The sequence below is a fragment of the Sinocyclocheilus grahami genome, unplaced genomic scaffold, assembly GCF_001515645.1.
Source record: "Sinocyclocheilus grahami isolate Dianchi unplaced genomic scaffold, SAMN03320097.WGS_v1.1 scaffold1179.1, whole genome shotgun sequence".
NCBI classification, from domain to species: Eukaryota; Metazoa; Chordata; class Actinopteri; order Cypriniformes; family Cyprinidae; genus Sinocyclocheilus; species Sinocyclocheilus grahami.
The window spans coordinates 263,191-283,190 of record NW_015506358.1 but is presented as its reverse complement, the minus strand read 5'-3'; the positions used below and the strand labels follow the sequence as shown (position 1 = coordinate 283,190).

The following is a 20,000-nucleotide window of genomic DNA, read 5'->3' as shown; positions in this document are numbered from 1 at the left end:
AGCTTGAGAAGGTGTGATCAAACTGGACTGAAACTGCAAGTATATAAGCTTAAGCAAGCATACAGAAACGGTAATAATCAGTTTACATTAAACATATTAAGCAATATTTTAACAATTTTACCTTTTGTTCTTTCAAGTCATAGTCAGTGTAAGTGAGCTTGTGTTCCTCCAGCACTAGTTTCTTATTATTATAGCTCACCTGACTTTTCATACAGTAATCCCCGCTCATACATACGGCTTCACCCATGAGTAGCATCTCATTAGTAGCCATTGAGACTCCCTGACGGTCAGTCTGTGACTCCGAGCAACATGATTTTTTCTATTTTGGGCCGGAATAAAAGGGGATCATAATGATTTTAACTGACGGAGGCAATTAGCAGAGAAGTGCTGACAGCGGTCTAGCGGGCAGTGCTGAGAACAGCGTGTTAACATCGCCATCATGAAGCTTTTAAAATTACTCACTGCAGTTTTTTTTAAAAGGCTCACATTTATATGTTTTAGGACCTTGTGATTTTGGCCATCAATTTTGAGACGATAAGTGTGACAGGTGGGGTTTGTTCAGTCTCTGGCTGAATTAAATAACTTAGCTTTGGATTTTTTGGGGCTGAATCGCATGCAAGATTGACCCATGCATTTCTGCTTAAAGGTGAAGACCCAACTCTGTGTATGCTTTGCAAGACCCACTTTACATGAAACATATTTTATTGGACTGTCTAACCTTTATTGTTAGTATACAATATATTTATGTAGAAAGCTCACTTAAGATCCTTAGTAAGATTTTTCCAGATTTTTTTTTATCATATGTATATGTAAAACATATTGTACATTCTTAATTGTTGTATTTTTCTTTTTGTTAGTTTTTTTAGTTTAGTTTAAGTGGGCTTAAACTCTCTTTTCTCTATTGAAAAGTGCTTGTAATATATCTTTAATTTTAGTATACCATTTAATATATAGCTTGTCAGTTATTATTACTAGATGACAGAAATATTGATCATATTGAAAGCAATATTGCATAGTATGGCTAAACAAGGAAACAAGCGCTATAATTGATTTTGAATGCACACATATACCTTTGCATGGTGACATTCAATCAGAGTTTTGGATTTCACTCTGTTAACTGCGGCACTGATAATGCAGACTATTTTTTTCTCACGGTTCATTTGCACATCTCCAGTAGAGTCGCATTTCATGGTTTGAGCATGGTTATATTTTCACCCAGCTGAGAATATGTCAGGAAACTCAATATTTCTCTCTCAACTCTAATAAGGAATTCCTTGCTGTTATTACTAGAACAGATTGATGGCCCCAGATCGTAAATTAAAGATATTTGCTTTAATAACTGTCCCTTTGAAACTACCCACTCAATAAGTGCAAGTAATAATATGATATCAATCCTGGAAGACATTTACGAGCAGGCATCCTTCGCTAAAGGAGACGAGGCGAGAGATCTATTGTGAGAGATGCTCCGAAGGGTTTGTGGATTTCTTGGGTTGTTGGTTCCCTCCCTCTCTATATTAGTCTCCACTACACCTCACCCCAAATGTGTTAAAGTTCTGCTAGTTAACCACAATAGGTAGTTGGGCCCAAGTGAAATTTTATGTTTTAATTTTTACTTGTGCAGTTTTTATAATGAATTCTATCAGTCGTCCATGTAGGCAGTTTATTGCATGCGATGCCTCAGCAATTCTAGCCAATTCTTGGTCTTATTGTACATAATTCATCAGTACACTTTGTCAAAGAAGAAATGTTTCTTGTTTTTAGTGAGTAAAACAATATAATTAAATATATTTTATTTTATTTTCTAGTTCACTCTGGAAATGTTGCACTGGAATGGTGACTTAAATTGAGGCAACTGAATTCAGAAAGCAGCTTTTCAACAGTAATATTAGCATCAAATTTAGCAATATCAACCAATGTGACACTACAATAAAAATGAATTATGTTTGTCTTATTTCCAGTGTTGATTCTACATAATATATCAATATAGAGTCCTGTATTTATGAAGTCAAATTTCTACACATATGCCTTAAATGGTTGTAACCCCTGGAAGCAGAATCTTACACCATAAGCCTCTCAGTTTGCTCAGTGAACATCTGTATGCTAGGGTACTCCTAAAATAGAGCAGATATACAGTACCCATTTACATTTTAAATGTCTTTCTCTTCCAAGGAAATGAACCAAAAATATTGATGACTCATCTTGTACTCTGCAATTACCTTTTACCCAGCATACGGCGACCTTTTGAGTTGCTTAGAAATGTGAATTACCATGAATCTAGCACATAATAGCACATGTTAGACTAACAATGTTGCATCAAATTTTGTCCCAACAAGCCTAAAAGAGTCTGAACAATTTTGTTGTTGAACAGTGCTACTGATTGGTTAAGGGTCTGCAAGCTTCCAGCATGCATTACTGCATGTGATTATTGTTGAGCTGTTTGCTTTAATTTTTTTTCACCTTGCAGTCTTGGTGTCCCTGAGTGAGACAATAGTTGAGTCTGAAACTGAGAATTCAACTCATGCTTCGCTCTCAACTGGACGCATATCAGTTTTGCAGTGATTAATTTAGCATTCGTATCTTACATGCAGTCTAATCCCTGTCTGGTGACCCACAGTGACCAGTGATACTACTAGAGAAGCGATGCTGGTTAAATTATGCAAAACAAAATGTTCAGTGCCAGGGAGCGATGCGGTGTTCTCAAATGTGAATTAATTATGACCAGCGCTACCATACAGTAGGTTAATGACTCTTGAACAGACCTCAGTTAAAGTAATTTAGACTATTAAGAATTCATAATTGTAATATTTCACCTCTGGCTGCCGGCAGCTTTGCTCAACACTCATTGTAATTTGGCCGATTAACAATTAGTACTTGCAATATTTCACCTTGACCCGAAATGGCGTAGTTGAATGAGTCCGAGATAGTCATGGAAGGTTTTATGATGGTTTTGGTTGGCGATCTAATCTGGACCTTGGAAAAGTAACACCTTATGTGTTTGTTATGGGTGATTGAATAATTACAATTTAATTTTTTGATGAACCATCCTAACATATTGCCTTCGGAGGTATAGATCCTTCAAATCTAAAAGTTGCATTTGAAAACTTCTAAAATAAATGATCATTTAGTACAGGCCAGGGAATGTTGTATTTGGATCATGCACTATATTTTATGCCATTCTGGATGGGAGCGAGTTTGTTTATTTTGTCATGGGTTGATTCCTTTCCGCCTCAGTCTGTAGACGACAGCACAGGAAGCTGATTGGTGTTGTTTGTTACCACGGCAGCATGTGTGATGACATCTCCCCTGTCAGTCATGTTTTGCAGGCTCAGAGGACAGTGTATCTGTTTGTGTGTGTACGTGTGCATATGTGAGATATAAAACACTACTGACACTTTGAGGGTGGGGACAGCATGCTATTTAGAGCAAACATGACTGTAGTAAGAAACAGGATGCATTCAGAATGAACGAACACGTTGGAAAACCAACACTGATTTCTCTGCTCATGGAGGTATTAGGCTGAATATGGCTCTAAAATGACAAAAAGCGCTATAAAAGTTGTCCATTTAAGTAGTATTTGTGCATATATGTTTCCTATGATATTATATGATAATTTCATTTATTTTATCAGCTTTGGGACTGGCTAGAATCCACCGTGCTGTAATATTAAACCTCAGCCTTTATAAAGAATGTGTTTGTTTCACACCATTTTTTTTTTCTCCATTATTTTCCAATAGTGTCAGATGCTGTGATGTGAATGCTATTCAGGAAAGCTTGGCTGCTTCTCCAGTGGATGGGAAAAGTAACTAAATATTGAAGCTATCATCTTGAAAGCAAGACAAAACAAGAACACCCAGACAGGCAGGTGTAATAAAAGTCTCAGAAGTGAGAAAAGTACAATTCTCCCTGAATAAACTATGGAGCAGCCAGGGCTGATATATATATATTTTTTATGTATATTTAAGCACTAATGATAAAGAGTAAACAGTGTGCCTAAGAATTTTGTATTACAGCACCTCTCATAACTCGCAACTTACTGCCACCTTGGGATGAAAATACTTTGAATTTCTTATTTGCAAGTTACTTTGGGTAAAACTATCTTCTAAATGAATAAATGGTATTGAAATTTTGAAATGGCATTTTGAAATTATTGGTCAATAGCTATGCCTACTTGGGTGATAAACAGTATAACAGTAAATAGTAGCTCTCCATTTAAGTTCAGCATACCGTATATGATTGTATTAAATATAATAATAAATATAATTAATTATAATAATAATGAAATTGTTTTATCCTGCATGTCATACAGTGTCCCACAGACACTTTATACAACACATTATACTTATTTGAATGTCTTTGTATTATACAACAAACCAAGTGTCATTTATCTAAAAAAAATAAATAAGTAAATAAATAAAAAAATTGACACTTGGTTTGATATCCTATTTAGTGCAAAGAAATTCATACATGCCATGTTTTCATTGTATAAATTGAAATTATAGTGGCCATGGTTCACTTCGCTAGATTACTAGTTATTTGGCATTGAATAGTCCATATAAAATAGCTGCTAGTCATAATTATACATAATCAATTTGCTAAATTATTATAAATTCTAAATTGCACCTATGAAAGCAAACATTCTTGTATGTATCTGCATGCAATTCATGGATTGAAAGTTGCGTAATCCCTACTCTTTCTACCTTTCTCCAGACTTAGTGCCATTTCTGAAATGCTGTAATAGCAGTATTCCTCACCTTTACTTTCATCCACCGTTTGCCAAGTGCGTGTCAAATGGTGACAGCGACTCTGTTAGTTTCATGGTGTTGCTCTTTTTCACGACAACTGAAATGTAATAACATTCAGAGACTATTGACTGAGATAGGTGCGTGATTCCTCAAGGGAGGACCATTGATCAGGGGCAGCCATTAATGATTCAATGTAGAGATGGATGGTGTTGGACAGAGGTTCATTTGAGCCCTTGGCCGATGTGTTCTGAATCTGTCAGCTACAGCAATCTGTCACCAAACCTTTGGCTTGACCACTATGTACACCTTGGTGTCTAGGAAAGGATACAGCAGGGGAAGGAAAGAGAGCCGGGGAGATCATCCAAGTGGATGCTACACACTGGTGGTGGTTGAGGAGAGACCCCCCCCCCCCCCACATGATTGTAAAGCGCTTTGGGTGTACAACAATACACAATAAAGTGCTATATAAATGCATCATTCATTCATGATGAATGATATTTACAGAAGGAGAATGGTAAGCAATGATCTGTGGAGTATTTTGGAATCACTATCCCTGCCTCATTAAGCGGTGCGGTTACGTGTTGACCCAGATTGCAAATGTAATGTTTCTCAAACTGTTTAAGCATTCATGTAAATACAGATTTGTTGATTATCACATTATGGTGATCTCGCATATTAGGAAGAGATCACTGATTTGTTTTTAAAGAGAAACAATGGAAAGAGAAAAACGCCAGTTCTGTTAAATGATAATGATGCCACTGGTGATGTCTCGAGGCATCATCAGCGAAAATTGATTTATTAATAATGTTGACGTGCTTAAAGGGGTGTAATGTTTATTTGCAGAAGACTGTCTGGAAAATGAAAGGACTGTACTTTGAATTTGTTATTAGCAAAAGTATTAAAAATATGTATTGGCAAAATAGAGGGTCAATCGAAGACCAGGAAAAAAGAAGAAAAACAGGGAAATTTACCAATTTTGTAATGTAAATTTTAGTCTGTCAATTCTACAATTTGGTGTTATATTATTTAAAAAATGCTAAATAAAATAATTTGCCGTACTAATGGACATTTTTATCTTACTGTATGTTCTAAACATTATTTTAACCTTTCTGTGTGATAATTCATATAGTGAAATCCATTATTTAATATATTATTATATTTTAATAATTTATTATTATTATTAGATATTTTCCCCTCACAGGTGAGATTTTCTATGATAAAAAATATATATTTTAATTAAAAATTGTGGAATTTTATGTAATTGTATGTATGTATATATATATATATATATATATATATATATATATATATATATATTATATATACATATACATTTATGAATTAAATAACATGTTATATATTAAAGGGGTCATATGATGCAATTAAAATTTTTCCTTTCTCTTTGAAGTGTTACAAGCTCTTGCTGCATAAAGAAGATCTGTAAAGTTGCAAAGACTAAAGTCTCAAATCCAAAGAGATATTCTTACTGGATAGCTGGCCAATCAGAGCACACCTTGCTTTTTCAGACCGATGAGCTTTGTAAAAATCGATGCGTTTCAGAAAGGCGGGGCATAGAGGAGAAACAATCATGTACAGTATGTGGAAAATAATGTGTTTTTTAACTTTAAACCGCATAAACACATTTCATTACACCAAATACACAAAATAATGTTCTTTTTAGCAACATCATATGACCCCTTTAAATAATGAATAAGTGTTGTCAAGGTACCAAAATTTCAGTATTCAGTACCAGTACCAGTGAAAATCCACGGTTCTCTGTACCAATTTTGGTACCAAAGCAAAACACAAAAACATTCTAATTAAAAAATTTGACTATACTTTCATTTAATCAAAACTGTGTACATATTTAATTTTGAAGGGCTTTTGAAAACCTAGAGTTATTCAGCCAAGAATAACAACTAAGTTAGCTAAAAAAATACAAATAAAAAAGCCCAGAACTGCTTTTCTGACTGATATGACACAAACAATGTTAACCATTTGTACATTCTCTAGCACGCATATTTTAGATTCACAGTTCATTTAAAAGCCTCTGGTGTGAAAAAATTGTAAATTTGATCATATCCTCCTGTTTTGTTACCCTAATAAAAGTTATAGGAGCATTAAATAGTTAATAAAGAAATTTCATTCTAATGTTCATTATATTAGCGTTAGCCGCGCTTATGCTAACGATTAACTACTCTAATAACAGTGTTCATTTCAATCCGATGTTCAGATTAAAATATTGAATAATATTCATAACAGAAGCGGTGTTTCCCCCAGACTTGCACTCTATTTGTGGCGGCATATATATGCAAAATCATTCTCTGCCAGCAGATGGCGCTTGTAAAGTGGCAGAGATAGAGGTTTGAATGTGGATGAAATGAAAATGACATCCATAATTTTCTGAAGACAGTCGGGTTTCTTCAGAAATACAGTGATATAAAAACACCTGCACCGGGTTTCGACTTGTTTATTCAACGAAGTCAAAGCCTTTTGGAAAATCTATTTGTGGCGGTCAGTTTTGATATTGTGGCGGGCCGCCACAAATAAATCAATGTATGGGAAACACTGATCTAAATATAAAAAATTTAAATTAAATTTACCTGCTTGAACTCTTTCATTTGATCTGGGTGTCTTTAAAGTGTTTTGTTAGTTTGGTGTGTTTCCTCGTTTTGATGTCGCCACGTCTCTGTGCTTTTATGAAGAGAGCACATCTGCGCACCTTTCGGATAGCGCATCAAAAACCGGGTTGACCGGGTTCGGTACCACCGGTACTTAAAAAAACCTGGTAACGTAACGTTAAAATTTTTTTTAGTACCGACTTGGTACCGAAGTACCGGGTCTTTTGACAACACTATAATGAATAATGAACGGCAATCCATATAGTGAAATCTATTATTTAAAATGTTATAATAATTTAACAATTTATTATTATTATTAGTTATTCTTTCCCCTCACCGGTGAGATTTTCTTCTTTTTTTTTAACAATTAAATTGAATTAAAAATTGTGACATTATCTAATTTTATTATGCATATTATTTTTATATGCCTATTCATATTTATATTATTTTATAAATGTATTATACATTTATATTTATGAATGTTATAAATTACATGTTATATATATTAAATAATGAATCATATATTAAATTATATTAATAAATTATTAAATTATAATTGAATAATTCAGGGAGAAAAAAATTATTCAAATTTGGGACGACGCAGCCAAAGACTCTCAGACTAGACAGCTAATACACAGTACAGTACAGTTCCTACCATCAAAAGCAAACGGTTATCATTTTCAGATACTCATGCATGTTTCTATTGTGTGCTTTTCAATTTCTGTTTACACCAGCATGAGGTTTTGGACCTCTGCCCATACTCGCTCCTGTTTGGGAGAGTTGCCTTCATATTAGCCTTCGCTAACCACAGAGGTACTTTAGCTGTGTTTGTGTGGTGTTTTTCTGCAGAACCTGAGCGGCCGTATCTTACAGGCGCAAATTTGCTGTCATCGCTCCTGCCTGGGCTTTCCACGGCTCGCTGGTTATCAGAGTGCGTCTTGTGTCAAGGAAAAACACAGTGTATTTGGGTCAAAGATCTGATCCGGTAAAGAACATTTGATGTGACATCTATTCATTTAGACTTTTTAGAGACCCTCTCGCCCCTCCCCGCACCCAAACACCTCTGATCAGGTAACCAGTGTGGCGGCGAGACAGAGCGTTTGATCTTCCATTTCTGCAGCCCGCAGATGACTAGCTCTCCTATCGCCTCATAACAATTTCATAAGTGACTTGCTGTAAATTGCCATGGCGATGGTATGGTAATTGGGTTGCCACTCTGCTTCACTTTCTCTCTCTGGTCAAAGAAAAAAAAGGGAGAGAAGCATTTCTCTTTCTTTTCGCTGCAGTCACACTGAGTAATAAGTGTTAGGACAGACGGAGTGAAAGTGAGCTTGATCACAGAGTCGAGGAAAAAGAGTGCACTCATTTCCTGCTGCGCAACTTGGAGAATGTGCTAGTAATATGCTACTCGATGTAGTTTACTGAACGGCATTTTCCGAACTGCCTCTACTGACCACGCATAATCATCTACAAATGTAGCTTCTCTTTTTTTATCGGTTGTTGAAGTTTGATGCTTTGATGGGTCTTCGCACTAAAATTAAATCTACAGGCGTAGGTTAGATGCATGGGAAATTTCTGTGTGTGTGTGTGTACACTACTGTTTAAATGTTTAGGGTTGGTAGGATTTAAAAAAATTATGCTGACCAAGGCTGCATCCGTTTGATGATAAAAAATACAATAAAAACAGTAATATTGTGAAAAATTATTTCAAATGATGTAGAATATATTTCAAAATATAATTTATTCCTGTGACGGCGAAGTTGAATTTTCAGCATCATTACTCCAGTCTTCAGTGTCACATGAGCTTTCCGAAATCATTCTAATATGCTGATTTGCTTCTCAAAAAACATTTCTTATTACTATCAATGTTGAAAACAGTGTTGCTTCTTATATTTGTGGAAACCATGATACATATTTTTCAGAATTCTTTGAATTAAAAGTACAGCATTTATTTGAAATACATAAGTAACAATGTAAAAGTCATTTAATTTAATTAAATCTTTGCTGGAAAATATATATATATATATTAAAGTTAGTGTACATGTAAGTTATAAGAGAAAAGCTGTTATTATTATTATTCATGTGTGTAATTATTATTTATTTGTGTTATCTATATTTATTTATGTGTGTTCAACAGGAAATAGCTGTGATCATGGGAAAAATAACATTTATTGTTTACTTAAATAACTTAAAATTGCATATAGTTAACAGTTAGCCTAAATAAAGCTCAAAAACATAAATACTTTTTTAAAACGAAAATTGTGACCATTTATTCTATAAAATAGATCATGATTATTGTTGTTATTATAATTAATAATAATAATAATACATATTTTCTTTTAAGTTATTATTTCTGTCTTATATTTGTGTACTAATACTTTGATTTTCATTATTGTGATGCAGCACTAGGTTTTTACTACTAAGCGCAGTGCACATGTGAAAATTGTGACTTCTGTGTTCTTTTTAGAATTTATTTTTTTTAAGCTAAGGTGTTCTGTGGATGTGCCCATGTGCTCTGGTCAGTGCACCATTAATGAATACTTCATGATGTTATTTAACTCTCGGATGACTAAATCAATACCACCCTTCCTTCTTCATTGAGCATAGAACATTCATGGAGGAACAGATGGTTCTTTACAGCCGTGAAGAGTCAGCCCGTCTTGGACGTATCAGACTCTGTACATCATGCAACGCACACACACACACACACACACACACCATCCCTGCTCCATTGAACCGGTGAGGCTGATATTGTCTGTCAAGCGCCTTGGGTTGGAGAGACTACCAAGACTCTGGCGATGAATGTGTGTTTGGCTCCAGAATGGACCTACCGACTTCATGAATGCTTTAATGAATTCTGTTAAGCATGTTGAATTTAAACCTGCATCTCCAAAGTCAGTATTTGGATGCTTCAACCTTACTTCAAAATATCAGAAGTTTCTGCTTCTGCCTTCTTTTTAAAAAATAAACGCTAAATTATATAATGCAATGACATTTAACATTTTTACATGGTTTAGTACTTTGTTGGGATACAGGATCGAATCTGGTCTCCAATGGTTTATTTTTGCTCTTGGTTAAACAGACACTGTCACTGTAGTTATTAGCTTTGAGGATGCAAACAGAGCTTTGCGTTTGAGGGGAGTTAACAGATATGAAGAGGCTTTGTTATTGCTCATGAGTAATTGTTGCCTGTCACATGAAACGAAAGCAGACTACCGTTAAGGACATGCCTTTATGCTTTTGTTTAGCATGGCAACATAATAGCTGTTTTGATGTGTCCTCGGCTAATGAAGGTTTAATCATTTGTTTACTACGAGGTATATGGTGATATTTAGTCATCCTTTGCTTTAACGGTTAAGCACCTCACTCTTATTTTTTCATCCAGCGTCTCCATCACAGTGTTTCTGGGTGGAAATACAACCTTTGAATAGCAATTTTGTGAACACAAAGTCTGTCATCTCTCTCTCTTGCACCAAAGGAGAGGGTGGCTGTGTTATGCTAATTCAATAGGAGCTTAGTAGGAACATTTTATGTTTTCTCTCCTTTTTTGTTATTCGTCAATATGTTCGCTGACTATTTGTGGAAAAAGAGCTGCTCGGCTCCAAAAAAGCCTATCAATGACAGACTGAAAAAGCACAGAAGTAAGGCAAAAGGGGGAAAAATGCTTGCTTAATGCTCATACTTGCATCTGAGGCAGCAATCTGTTCAGTTTTATTTTTAAAATGGCCTTTACCCTTGTGGAGAATGTCACACATCCCAATGTTAGATGATTTTACCCTTCAACTTGCATTAATGAGAAACTGCATGGAGACTCTTAGATCCTAACCACATCTGACAAGTGCCAGCAACATTTGCAAATCCTGTGAAATAACCATATGTTTGTCATTGCTTGATAGACTTTTTGGGCTGTTGGAAAAACCATATGTTTGGTTTTTTAACTTTATTGTATTTGGAAAAGTATTTGATATTTCTAAGCAAAAGTAGACAGTTTTTCCATGCTTAAAATATTATGAGTATTAATGCATTAGATAAAAGAAAAGTTACTTTTTAAAGGGTCATAAAACCCCCTGTTTCAGCACCGGTTTGTTTTCACCACAGTTTTGAAAAATGCTACAAGTGAGTGTGGTGCGCTGAGGAGTGGAGGGGGAAGAGGGGATCAGTTTCATTTCCCTCCCATCGAGTTAAAAACACAAATAAATGCACAGCCATTTGCATCTGCTCTCTGTATCGAAAATATATGAACCTCAACTTTTAAAGCTTATTTTGTGGCATGTACAGTAGGCATGCAGCGATTAACCGGTTTCGCAATTAACCGTGTTTTTAAACATCACGGTTAATTAATCGTAAATGTTCTGCTAAACCGAGAGTGTTTCTGTTACATGGAATGGAACTGTTGCAGCTTGTGCAAAATGGAAACAAAGTTACACTAAAGGTGCACCAGCTTAAAATGACGTGCTTATTAGAGACACGGAGGCTACTACACGCATTAGATTAACTGTGACAGAGGGACCAAACAGCGAAGCTTTATTTCCACCAGAGAAATGCTTGTCGATAGTGTGGGACCATTTTGCGTACACCAAGAATGACCAGGATGTCATTTAAATATTGCCGTAAAAAACTGCTACTAAAGAGCAAACACATTAGGGATAATGCATGGCTAGCTGTACATTGAATAATTTTAATGCACGATGTGAAGGCAAGAAAAACCTGATGCGAAGCTACGGCTCGTTAGCTCAGCATTCTGCCCGCTTCAAATCAGAAAGAGATGAAATAGTGCGGTAAGATCACATTTATTTGAATTAATTCATGATAATATTTAGCTACTTGAATTAATTATTCGATCGAGAGAGAGAGAGAGAGAGAGAGAGAGAGAGGTGACAGTTGCCTACCTGCATCTGTGCGTCTCTCCAGTAGGCTATTTAATCTATTTTATTAATAAAAGTTGCAGGGCAGCATTCTCAAGAATTTTGTGTCCTCCTGAATGTTTGTATACGTGTGCGGCGTGATCTCCAATCTTACAAACCAATAATAGACATGATTTTCTCAGGCCACATGTAAAATCATATGAATCATAGTTGATTACTATAATATTTCAGTTTATTTCCATCATTAGTAACAGTTTCCCCTGTAGGATAAAGTTAATAATATATTAATAATACTTCATTAACGTTGTTATTTTCTATCCCTGTTGTAGTATGATTCATAAGATTTCTTTTCACCATGTTTCCAAATTCTCTACCCCAGGTCCAAAAGAAATGTAAAGAATGTACAAACTGAAAACATTAAATACTTTTGTGAAATCGACAATTCACGATTCAAAAATCCATGTTTCAAGATCGATGCATTGCATTGTCAGGGTTTGTAATCGACGCATCGAGAAAATGAGTGACTCATTACACCCCTAATGAAAGCGCATCTCTCACTTAATGTACGCAATCTCACAGTCTGAAGCGTGACTCTGTCATAGTAAATCAACAATGCTGTCGTGAATAATTAAGCGAAGCGTCTTCTCATTGGATAAGAATACGCAGTCTCATGAATAATTATGAGACACCAATGCGTCATCGAAGTTCTATAGTCCTTTGCCACGTCACAAACTGCGATGTCAACACTATGTCGATTTTAAATCTAGAAGATGAAAATTGCTCAAAAAAGCTCCAAATTAATCAGTTTTCTCCAATAATTAAAATTAACGGATGCTTTCTATCATGTGCAACACAAACACCTCTGCTAAAATCTCAGAAAATGTTGTTTAGTGTTTTATGACCCTTTAAGTAAGTCATAAATGGGAGGTTATTAGATTTAAAATAATACCGTGCAAAACTTTGGTGTCAGTAAGAGTAAAAAAAATTAAATTGATCAAAAGGGACAGTAAACCGACAATTTGTTTTTCAAATAAATAACTTTCTATTAATCAAAGGATCCTGAAAAAATGTGTCATGGTTTGCACAAAAATATTAATAGTGGAACTGTTCAACATTGATAATAATAAGAAATGTTTCTCGAGCAGCAAATCAAATATTTGCATATATTTGCAAATATTTTGCAATTAAATATATTAACTTTCCCCGCCATTGACGAGTTATCTAGTCTTTTACAAGAAAACGCTTCCCCGCCAAAGACGAGTTTTTACGGCTTTCCGTGTTTTCACTGTTATACACTCGGGGGCGCTATTACGCATCTTCAGAACGAGTACAAAACCTCCCGAACAAAAACATACGTAAACAGGATGGAGAAACGAGCGATCTTTTATGTAAACAGATTCATATGAAAAATAATGCGATCATCAGCAATAGACAGCATGTAAATGAAAACTATAAAATGTTACAGTAAAATGTTGATCCAGGAAGTGGTATATGTCTATGCAAGCCTTGGAGGTGTTGATGGAAGCGATTTACTGGATTTATGCTTGAAAATCGTACTGAATATTATCCAGATATCGTTTTTGATAAAAATTAAAAAATTTAATTTTGCTCAAAAGTATGCATTTTTATGAAACCTATCTATATTCAGGTGTTGATAAAAAAAGAATGCTTTAAGCTAGAATAAAACTGATCTTTGATTTTGGTGTATTACATATTCAAATATTCATACAGCAAAATATACTGGAGGCCATCAAATTTGAGTGAAAATCATCAAAATCGCTGGCGGTGGCTGGCAACTTTTTTCAAAAATACTGGCGGGGAAAGAGTTAAAAGAGAACACATGTTAACATTGTAATAATATTTAAAATTTTTACAGTTTTTTTTTTTTACTGTATTTTGCCTTGGTGAGCATGACACGCAAACACACATATATAGGCCCTATGTTTTACACACAAAAATATATATTTTTTTACAAAAGCGATATATATATACATATCGAATAAGCTCCTTTTATTTTGCGTTCTGTCATGTAGTGTACCCCAAACTAGTTTTGATGAGTTTATCATCCATCTAGTTCATCCATACCCTCACAGTCTTCATTGGGATGATGGTGCTTGTCAATGTGGGATCAATGGATGTGATTGTGGTGATGAAAGCAGTGCCTAAGAGCCGTGCCAGCTCCCATTACTGTTAGCACTCGGATCGCGCCCCCTCCTTCTGCTGAGGCAGACGTTCCCTGACTCTGCCAGACGACCAGCCTGCACACCTTAAGTGAAACATATCGATCGCAGCTATTGCAAGTCCATGGAAATTTTGCACAGATGTCCAGAGAAAGACACAACGCCTTCTTAGAAAAGGTCTCACATCAGTCGAGTATACAGAGCCAAGAAGTAGCTGTTTAATTCTCTTTGTTGGTCCTCGGGCACCTTGCTAAACACTGCCCACTTAATCTTCACAGGAGCCGTTCGCTCACGTACACACACATACTGCCTATAGATTTGGTTGGCTTGTTTATGACCTTGGTGAAAGGGTTATGGTTTAATCAGTAGTTTGCACTGTTTCTCCAGGCCCTGCCAACGTGGCTGCTACCCTGACAGAGGCTTTCCCACAGCAGGTCGAGGGCTGATCTGGGATCAGGTGCTCCTGTGTTGGTGCTGATCTCTGTGGCTGTGCCAAAAACATTCTGTTCCAGGAACACGACACTTTCTTTGTTTCACGAATTTGATTCAATTTCAGCGTGACCTCAAGTCAAGGAACAGATTTTGATCAGTGCCAAACATAGAAACTTAATTTTCACTGCCAAAATTAAAAGCTTTTGAGTTTTCACAGAAGCTCTTGAGTGCATAGATAATATCATTTACATTTATTCACTTGGCAGACACTTTTAACCAAAGCAACTTGCACTTCACTCGAGGTTCATAAGTATGTGTGTTCTTAGGGATTGAATACCTGACATTGGCATCGCTGGAGTGTTTTTCTTCTTCTTCTTCTTGCTGTACCCATTATTTACAATGGTTTTTAAGAACAGTTTGAATTATTAATTTTAGGTTTTTTATTTTTAAGAAATTACTTTCATTTTATGCTTATTTTTAATGATTTATTAATTTATGAAAAATACTAAAATAGTTTTTTTTACAGATTTTTTTGTATTCATTTTTAAATTATTATATCAATAAAGAAATATGCAAAATAAATATAATTTTCATTTCAGCAGTTTTTATACATGTGCCTTAACTTACCTTTAAATTAAATTGTGTGATATATTATATGTATTGACTTTATATCGGCCACCCTGCTCAGATATCGGCATGAGCATCAAAAAATCACTAGTTAAGAAGAAATGAAAAGTTTTGTGAATCCAACCCCAGGTTTGTATTGGTTTATGCTTGTTTTTTTTTTGTCAATATTTGGTTTTAAGTGTAATCTTAAATCATCCATCCAGGAGCAGTAAATGGTTCTCTGTTTTCTACTTCTCTGTCAACTCTGAGAGCATTAAATCAATCTGCACATTTTTTATATAATCATTTAATGGCTAATTTATGAATAGCTAAATTTTAGAATATTATGAATATATCATGCCAGTAAATGTATGCAAATGCTATTTAGGATTGTTTAACTAGACTTTTTAATGCTCAAACCATTTTTCACATCGCTGCTCTACCAGAGAAGCCAAACACATATCATGTCAAACTCCAGCTTGTGGAGTAACCCATCCCAGTTTGTTTCTCTTATAGATTTTTACAAGCACTGTGCGGTTGGAAGGTACACAAATAAAGGCGGTAATGCACATTGAATGAGTCAAAGCAATCATTTTCTATAAGCCGTTGGAACGAACTCCACCATTGAATATTCAATTTGCATCCGCTCAAACCTTTTGAAATTAACTTTGGCCCTGCAGTGTGTTGGGGCTGAGATAATCACACAAAGGGGGTTCAGCCCTTCACCGCCGGCGTTTGCATCGGTAAATCTCTGTTTTTCTTTCCCAAGTCCACAACCAGCCTGCCGCTCGGCAGAGCCTTTTGTGCGCACGTTAAAGGCTCTTTATTGATTGGAGGCAAAATGTTTTTAATGTTGTTGATGAGATTTTGAGATTGGCCAGCTAATGGGAAAATGGAGGCCCCTTTTTCAATCAATTTTTAACTCAAGTCTTAAATTGAAAATCTTTACCAATGTAATTAAGGCTGATTTGAAAGGTACACTAAAACTTTCGAAATGTTTTTATACTCTTTTCTTTTTTTTAAATTCCTCAATTTAGAGCTTCAAAATGATGTGTGAATACACGCTTTTAAATGCTAAGTAACATTGCGCCCCGCTGTTGTTCAGTCATAGGTGAAGGATAAACAAAACAAAATGAGAATAAATAATTTGCTTGAAAGACCCTTCTAGATGCATAAAGGTCCATGATTATCAATTAACCGTTTTACTTGTAATTACTAAAGTGAATCATAAAACCCAACCCGTTGATCACAGGGAACGTTTTCTTCTGATTTCTGACCTGAGACAAATCAAACTGCTTGCATTAGCATTAATTAAATTGTACGCTGCCTCCACGTCAACAAATTCATTTCCATTGCAGCCACCGGCAGCAACAGAATATGCATTAGTGCCTCATCGTTTCCTTTGTCAGCGATGAGAGTTTGAAACAGCTGGCTGATTTTAATAGACTCGGTGTCCTTGTTGTTTTTCCTCAGTACACGTCAAAGCGGGAACCTGTGAGGTCATTGCAGCCCACCGCTGCTGTAACAAGAACAAAATCGAGGAGCGCTCCCAAACTGTCAAGTGTTCTTGCTTCCCTGGGCAAGTTGCTGGGACAACAAGAGCGGCTCCTTCCTGTGTGGACGGTAAGACATTTGTTTGTGTGTGTGTGTGTGTGTGTGTGTGTGGTTTCTGCGGTTTGATTCTATGAAGCAAAGTAGTTTATTATTAATGTTATACTTGATAGATAGATAAAATATTAGACTTTTATATCATATTTTCAGTATAACATTCATTTAAAGCGTTAAAAATGTGTTTTTAGCATTAAAAATCACACACAAAGGTAAAAGAACAAATATTTCTAGGTTGCTAATTAAGCAAATTTGTGATTATTTACCATGAACTCCAGTCACCTTTTATACTTATTGGTTTTCTGAAAATACTATTTGTAATAAACATCTGAATAAAAGTAGAAAATTATATATATCGTAATATAAATGATGCTTTCTCTCTATAGAGAGAAATCTATCTATCTATCTATACTAATTAGGATAAAATTTATGTATTTTATCTTTGTTTTGTTCTTGAATATTACAAATTAATTGTATTATTTAATAGAAAAAAATTTGGTCGTACGGTGATGTTTTCAATAAACATCAAGGAATACCATGCTAATGTAATGTGAAATGTCTTGGTATAATGGTATAATTTACAGTAGAACACAGTAGAAAATACACATGAAGTTACTTGTTGCTTTGGCCTGTTTTATTATTTTAAGGATTAATGCTCTTAAATTAAACCATCTTTTTAAAGTCTAGCTGTCCCTCTTTATCTCAGTCTCATCTCTCTGGGCTGTCACTTCTGAGTCAGGGTCCGTTTGAGTGTGACACCGTCATCCTGCTGTTCGCTCGAGTGCAGCGTGGGCTGCTTGTCTAATAACATGTCAGCGGCCCCCTCACTGGACGGGTCAATCGATCTTGATCTTCTTTTCTGCCCTCTAATGCATCTGACAGGTGCTGCCACCCCCTGCTGAGCACCGAGACCACAGCGCATGATTCTACCTGCTGTATGAGGACAAAAGCCACTACACTTAAGACTGAAAGACACTTGACCTCTCTACACTGTTTTTATGCGGTAGATTGTGTCTGCATACTGTGGGTTGTGAAAGTCTGACACAACATTGGAAATCTGGGAATTTTTATCATGTCTTTTCACTTATTTGTTGATAATGTAATTTGTATTGAAAAAAAAATCACTAGCAGTCTCAGAGGTTTGGACCCCAAAAATACAATTTCAAAGAAGCACCTGTAGAAAATCTAACCATTTTAATTATAGTTGCTATATTAAATACACTTATTACTTGAGAATGAGAATAGCAGTAGTGGCCAGTTACCATGTTTAATCATAGTAAAACTGTTATTTTGGTAGATTTGTGGGAGTGTATACATTTTTAACTACACGTGTATGTCTAAATTTGAAAAACATCATAAAATAGTTTTGACAGTCGCAATGTTCTTTTCCGTTTTTCCTGTATTTGCAATTGAAACAAAGTTGGGACGGAAGATTAAAGATTAAAGGGCTCATTCTTGTTTCTAACATCTCTGGTAGTCTTAAAATTTACATTACATGCTAATTGCAAATGTTTTTTTGGAAGACAGGACATTCTCATTTTAGAAAGCATTTTATTGGCCACAAAATCTCTATGTACAAGGTCATGAATATTTTTGGTCTGTTTTCCTAAATGTATATCTGGTAAAAGTTTCACCCAGGATCATTAAAAAGTGTGCCTGTGGTGATATTTCTGCAGAATGAAATTGTTTCTGCTTGCATGTTTTGTGGGACTTTGAATGTACCAGAGGGCTCATCACACATGCAAAGCGGTACCAGGAGCGCTACTGAGCAAGTTTGCTACATCAGAAAAGCCGTACATATAAACCTGGTTATGTCATACAAACCTCAAAATGTATTAGTTTACAAATCATGCAGTATGGTGCGCTATTCTGAGGTCATAACATAATATTGTGCAAGGAATCATGGAAATAATCTATTAAATCTATATAATAATAAATAAACGGTGCTTCTGTAATCATTATTTGTGCGAAAAGGAATAAAAGTTGTTGGTGTTTTAATGTTACTAGTGTTCATGTTAGCTGGAAGCTGCAGTTAATTTTATGTATAGGTGCCTTTTTGGAAATTGTAGGTTGAGGTATGTTTTTTTCATTCAGCCTAAAAGTTTATTTTATCATATAGCTGGATTCAGCTGATAGATGTGGACTTAAATCCACAAACGTTTTTTGATATCCTGCGATCTTAAAAGGTTTATAGCTCCTTCCTCTTTGCCCCATATTAAAAGTTGAGGCCTCAAGCTCGACAATGTCTTCCTTCTGCTTCTCAATTCCCCTTAACCCTCAACATTGTGCCAATCCCCCAGACCGCAACTCTTGTCATCTTGACATGAAGGCAGAACTTTATCCCGTATGACATACAGTGAGCGTCGAGCCCACATCGGATTGATGGATTCAAACCGTCAGCTTTGAATCAAAGACCTCCTCCCTGACTAGCCTCATTGTTTTTGGGAGAAAGAGATACAAAGACATAGTTTCATTTCATTTGACACTGGACGCGAGCGAGATCTTCTGAGGTTTTCTCCTCCTCTCAATCTTCATTGCTGCATCCGTCAAAATCATGGATGCGTGGTGATTTGGGCTTGTTTCTTTCCCATTTTGGCAGTTCCCACAGAGTGAGCGGAGTGTTGAGATTCTCTCGTCTTACTTTCTTTCTTTCTTTCTGTCTGCGCAGCTTCTATAGTAGCGCAGAAGTGGTGGTGTCAGATGCAGCCGTGTATGGAGGGCGAGGAGTGTAAGGTGTTGCCGGATCTAAAAGGTTGGAGCTGCAGCACGGGAAACAAAGTCAAGACGACCAAGGTGAGTGGGAGCCCATGCAATTACAGCACAGTCGTATAGCCATCATAATAATGCCAATACCAGCTTGAGAAATGTTCCAAAATATCTGTAACAACAGTCAGACTGTACAACAATAATTCAAATAAAGTGGGCTAATATATATATATATATATA

At 35.7% G+C, this 20,000-nt stretch overlaps 1 protein-coding gene across 4 annotated transcripts in view; it reads left to right on the top strand.

The window, feature by feature from the left end:
• Window positions 1-20,000, top strand: part of LOC107567673 (protein FAM19A2-like) — a 42,655-nt gene that overhangs the window by 10,905 nt on the left and 11,750 nt on the right. For all 4 annotated transcript variants that reach the window (XM_016253385.1, XM_016253384.1, XM_016253386.1 and 1 more), the window contains exons 2-3: window positions 16,920-17,069; window positions 19,723-19,847. In XM_016253385.1, coding sequence (XP_016108871.1) covers window positions 16,920-17,069; window positions 19,723-19,847 — 275 coding nt within the window. The remainder of the gene's footprint in view (window positions 1-16,919; window positions 17,070-19,722; window positions 19,848-20,000) is intronic.